This window comes from Charadrius vociferus, unplaced genomic scaffold (genome assembly GCF_000708025.1).
Source record: "Charadrius vociferus isolate BGI_N301 unplaced genomic scaffold, ASM70802v2 scaffold917, whole genome shotgun sequence".
Classification (NCBI taxonomy): domain Eukaryota; kingdom Metazoa; phylum Chordata; class Aves; order Charadriiformes; family Charadriidae; genus Charadrius; species Charadrius vociferus.
The window spans coordinates 1609161-1614936 of NW_009649175.1; the positions used below are offsets into that span (position 1 = coordinate 1609161).

At 55.0% G+C, this 5776-nt stretch overlaps 1 protein-coding gene across 1 annotated transcript in view; it reads left to right on the forward strand.

Annotated features, from left to right (window-relative positions):
- RITA1 (RBPJ interacting and tubulin associated 1) overlaps positions 1 to 574 on the forward strand; it is a 1582-nt gene extending 1008 nt beyond the window's left edge. The window contains exon 2 of the mRNA XM_009888630.1: positions 31 to 574. Within this exon, the coding sequence (XP_009886932.1) occupies positions 31 to 574 (544 nt within the window). The remainder of the gene's footprint in view (positions 1 to 30) is intronic.
- Positions 575 to 5776: the final 5202 nt, after the last annotated feature.

Below are 5776 nucleotides of genomic sequence, written 5' to 3' on the forward strand. Positions count from 1 at the left end.
CCCCTCCTTTCTCCTTGCTGCCCCGCCAAGGCTGCGAAGTCACACTCCGTCCTTCTGCGACGAGTCCCTGTTCGGTGCCAAACCCCCGGGTCCCGCCTGGGCACCTCCTTGGATGAGGAAGGAAGACATAGCCAAGCTCCATCCGCTGCTCTGGAGCCCCCCGCCTGCCCCCCGAAACCAGCCCGGCCTTTCCCCCCGCTGCAGGGAGACCCCCGTGAGAGCCCTCTCCTCGCCAGCCCCTGCGTCTCCGGCAGCAGCAGCCTTTGAGGTGGGTCGTAAGGGCAAGTCCTGCCTCTGGAAGCGTCCCGAAAGTGGTTCTTGCTCCGAAGGCCGGGATGCTCCCAGCAGAGGACGTTCCCAGTCTCTCAGCCGGCTGAGCACCCCCTCAGACGGGCTGTGCCTGGCTTCAGACAACCCCAAGACTGAAAGGCGTAAAAACCAGAGCCTTCCAACAGCCCTTGCGACCCCTCGAGGCCCTCTGATGAGGGGTCGGTCCAAAAGCGTGTCCACACCTCCTTGCGCCAGGGGCTCCGTGGCAGCGGGTGGCTGCAAACCCAGGCCTCCCTGGAAGTGAAGCCGGATGTCCCTCTGGATGCAAATCCAGCCTTAACCTCCCCGAGGTGGGGTCTGACCTCCTGGAGAATGAGTCTGCGAGGACCCTTGGACCTCCCGTGGCTGTGAACGAAGGATGGGGATGCTGTTCCGCATGGAAGGATGAGCTGGGAACCGAGGCTGACTGCACCACTGGAGTGGGACAGCCTTGGTGGTAAGGGCAGCTTCCATTAACTGTTGTGGACATCAGATAAGGTGCGGTAACAAGTCAGGTTCCTTCTGGCCAGGAAGTCAGAACAGCGAGAAGTGGGGCTGCCTACAGCGTAGGCCCAGGGCCCGTCAAGGAGAAGGACCAGGCACAGGTACACCTACAGCGTAGCTCGGCAGGGACAGGCAGGGCCTGAGCTCAGGTGGAGCTCCCAGACCAGATAACCACTGGGGTGGAGGTCCCAGGTGAGGCTGGCCGGGGTCTGAAGCCCTGACGAGGACCTCTGCTGACCACCTCTGAGGAGAAGAGAGGTCCTGCTTCGTCCTGCTTGCTGTGTACAGTCACAGGATCTCTTGGTCTTGATGGGACTGCAGGAGGTCTCTAGCCCAACCTCCTGCTTGTGGCAGGTGAGCTATGGGCTGCTCAGGGATTTATCCAGTTGGGTGGTGGAAACCATCAAGGACAGAGGCTGCACAACCTCTCTGGCACCCCCTCCCGCTGCTCGACTGTCCTTGGGGTGAAAAGTTTCCCTTTCTGTCCAGTCAGAGCCTTTCTTGTTTCACTTTATGTCTGTTCTCTCGTTCTGCTCTGTACCTGAGCAGAAACCTTGGCTTGGTCCTCACGGTCACCTCCTCTTCGCAGGTACTGGGAGGCTGCTCTGGGGGGCCCCAAAACCTTCCCTTCCCCAGGCTGAAGGAGCACCATTCCCTCAACCTCTGCACATGGGATGTGTGCTCCAGCCCTGACCGTCTTGGTGGCTCTCTGCTGGACTTCATTTCAGCAACACATTAGTGGTCTCCTTTGGCAAGGGAGGACGAGCAGAGAGGTGAGGAATGGCATCGCCCTGCGTCCTGCTGCATCCAGCAGCTTCTAGCGGTGAGGATGTGCTGAGTGGATACGTAATCCCGTGGTTTGTACTGAGGGTTGTGAGGTGCTCTCACAGCCACTCCGTGCTCGTCACCAAATAAATGATCCAAGGCAAATCTGTTGGGGCCTCGTGTTTGGTCTGTGGGACATTGCTGTGTGATCTGGGCACAGCTGGCGTCTCCAAAGACTGTCTGAGCAAAACAGTTCCTCCTTGATTTCCATTCCTGAGGTGGGAAAGAGCAACTCAGTCTTTAGGAATGTAAGCAGGGAGGCAGATAAAGGCGGCGAGCTGGGTGACTCGGGGTTTGCAGCCAGTGTCGCTGCTCTCCTGGGAAGGGAGGCTGCAGTGATGAGCGGCTGAGAATGGAGAACGCAGGGGAGTCGCTGGGAGTTGGGTAACTCCCTCCCACAGAAAGGGAAACGTTCTCTCAGATTCACCCAAGGACAAACTGAGCCAGGTTAAGGGCATCATTCTGCCCCCAGAAATGGTTTTATTGCAGCAGCAGGATTGGGCCTTCACCCACTGCAGCACATGAAGGGCACGGGAGCTAGGAAGGCCAGTCAGGAGGGACGCTCCTAGTCCAGTCCTATTTGCAAGAAAGGGTATTCTTGCTTTTGAAAGACAGCAGAGCTCAACCCAAAATGGTGAGACACTGTCACACCACTGCTCTGATGTCCTCTGTGTGTGACAGCTAGCCCTGGCAGGCTTAGGCCATAGTGCAAGTGCTATCTCCGTTAATGCTTGTAATGTGGGAGAGCTGAGCCCCAGGGGAGCAAGCAGCTATGCTGGGAGGAAAGAATGGAGGACAGAGGATGGATTTTGTGCTTATTTCTTGGCCTTCTTGCCCTCTCCCTGCTTGTCTGGAACAAGCAGCTTTTCTGGATGTGGGTGGCAGCACAGGTCATGGCCGTCTCCCTCACGTCCTGCTTATTCTTCTCCTGCCACATTCAGTGCTCCTTCTCAGTCCAGGAGAAGTAGGTAAGCACAGTGTGTTTCTCCTTCGGGGCCAGGCCGCAGACAGCATCAAGTGCCTCTCACTCAGCCTGGCAAGACAGCAGACACCAGTTACTGCAAGCTTGAGGGCCTTCAGCAGGTTTTCCATGCCTGTCCGTATGGAGGGATCCTCTTACCCATCCCAAATCTGGGTAGAAGTGCCCATGGCTGCTAAACCGAGCCTTCCTGAAGGGACCAAAAAAGGAAACGTGCCTGAACGGGACTTTTCAAGAGGTGCCAGGTCCAAATACCTTCATGGTCCTTTGAACATCCCCCTGAAGCTTCCCTGCATTGCAGCCAGCCTCTGTCCTCTGATGGGGACTCTGAGCGAGGACAGCATATGCAGGTCTGAGCCTGCTTTGCCACAGCGCTGAAGAAAAGGCCACATCTCTCTGCTTTGGCTGGGGCTGAGCTGAGAGCTTTGCTGAGAAGCAGGTTATATCAGTGGTGCTGTAACCCACCTAATACGCTGTGGGCTGTCGGGAGCGTGGAAAGAGCCAGGCCATGTCTGCCTGCAGAAGGACGAGGACCAGTAGGTTTGGTGGCACTTGGCAGCAGTTTATTCCTTGCCCAACGCACTTAGTGAGCCACGTGGAGGAGGAGGGTTAGGGGAGCCAGCAGTTCTGGGGCTCAGTGCTCTAGCCACCCTGGCAGGTAGGAAGCAAGAATAACTTGACGTTATTAAAAACCTGACAAGGATCCTTATGATTGGCATCAAGCTTTCAGGCCCCTCCCTACACTTTGCATTGTGGCAGTTCAGCAGCTCTTCGGCACCTGGGTCAAAACTGAAGGGACCTGAAAGCAATTAGGGCCTCCTCAGAGGAGGCATTGGGGGTGCTGACATGAATCTGAGCTTGGTCAGCTTAATTTGGATGTCGGCACAGTGACATGCAAGCTGTTAAGCCTGCGGGTCTTTCAGTGGGCTGGGAGAGAAACCGAAGTGTGATTTGGACACTAGATGGAGACAAGAGGGTTAAGGATTGACACGAAAGTGCGAGCCCTGTTCCCTAGCAGCAGGTGGATGAGTCAGATCCAGTGAGGCCAGTCACCAGCAAACTGGGGTAACTGCCTCAAAATCGAAGCAGCAGAGAACTGCTGAACCTGAAAGCAGGACACAAAGTGCAATACTAGAGCGCTGGAATGCTTGAAAGATGAAGCTTCTTAAAATGAAAAGAGATTTTATCTGAAAAACAAGTTGGCAGTGGTTTGTATGGCCAGGGGTAGCCAATTAACCCCAATGCTGTGTTCAGGTTTTAAGGAATCAACGAGGGAAACTAGAGCCCATTGCATCAGCCACACGCTTTCCTGTCCCATGCTGGCCCAGGTTGTCACCGAGGGCTTCCAGGCTATCAGGAGATCAGAACTGGCACTTCCTCGCTATTTACACCACAAGAACAATATTGGTTAAGATATAAACGGGTATAAATGGGTTGCTTGGATTTCATACTGCGGTTCTCGCTCGTATTTGACGCTTTGCTACTGCCTTGTCCTCTTGTTCTACCAGAGCTGTGCAGTCCAGCACGAGAGCAAAAGATGCTCCATTACTGCCGTGGGCTGCCCTGCCTGTTGGAGGCTGGTGCTTGTGTGGAGCAAACACCAGCTGTGAATAAAATGAGATGGGGGAAATGTTCAGTTGTTTCCTAGCTCCTGATTCACCCTGTCCAGTGTCACTGATACTCGGCTCAGGCGAGAGTTGTGGATACAGAGGCCTGAATCACAGCTGGGATTCCTGCCTGCTGCTGCTCTTATTTCTTATTTTCTATCTGCTCAACACTGTGATAAGTCACCCTTTGTCTACCTTTGCCTCAAACCTGACTCCTTGTCTATGTCTCTCAGCAAAGTACCAGCCAATCTGGGAACTGCTTAGTGTCCAAAATTAGCTGCACCCAGCCCTAGGTGCTACAAACAACTATAAAAGATGGTTTTATGTGTGGGCAGTATTATGTTTGCTCTGCTTAGCCCATACCAGCTCCCTTCCCTCTCAACACACGCATTGCCTGATCTGTGGTAGCCTCACTGCTCTGCAGTCTGGCTAGCGTGCAGCCTCTCCGAACTGGCACAGTGCTTTGCAGAGGAGGTTTCAGAGCTGAGTCAGTGGAGGGGGAGAAAAGGTGGTCCAGTTGCAATTGTGTTGCTACAGGGCTGCTTTCTACTGAAATCAGCAGAGCACTGTGATGGAGCAGATACACCCTGAAAAAGGGCACATGCGTCCTGGCAGGAGCCATGTAATTACCTGAAGCGGGCAGCAGCCTGACCTGACAGCATGACAACAGGTTTAATATCCTCCTGCAGTACCTTTCTGAGTGCCAGCACTGATTCTCAATGCTCCAACACAAGTATATTGAGTTGTGTGCTGAGTGTCCTGCTGTAGCTCAGTATGCTCGTTTGGGGAAGCCCGCAGCTCCCATTTCTGCTGTTTCACCACTTCCCTCTCGGTCTGTGGGATGCAGGTCTTTTAAGGCTTTTGGCCAGCTCTTGCAAGCTGTTTTTGAGATCTTTCATCACATTATCCTTGTAAATCCGGCCCTGGAGGAGGACACAAAGAAAGAAATACTACTGAGAAAGGGAGGGCATGGTGAGGCATCACGTGGGCAGGAGAAAGGCTCATTTGCAAAGATGTTGGTAATGTGAGACTGCACACCTCTGCTCTGGCAGCAAGGGGGACACTCCAGCTGGATAGAGGCCTTACCTACCCATTTGTAACATTGACAGGAGTTCTGCTGGTGGCAAAATCAATCAGAGCCACTGAGCTTTACCAGGCCGGGTTGGGCTCAGAGGGATTGCCCTGGGGACCTGGCTCAGTGGGGTGAGAGAAATGCTCAGCTTGGACCAATGGAACAGATTTATTCGTTACACACTGCGCTGCTGGCTTCCAGCTTGAGAATCCTCACCTCATCAGAGACAGATGTAATCCCGGGGTCTGGGGAGTGCTGTATTTCACCGATGGGCCCCCTCTCCCCCCCGTACCCGCTGTCTCTTGGGGCTGCACTGCGCTGCCCTTCCTCAGGGCCTGACTCTTCCCTGCAGCCACCGCCGCCTGACCGCAGCGTGGTGGGGCCCGGGAACAGAAGCATCTCCTCCTCATGGGGGGCGGCGGCCCAGCCCAGGAGTAGGGGGGTTCCGGGCCGTGGTCATCCCTCGGGGTGGGCCTCGGC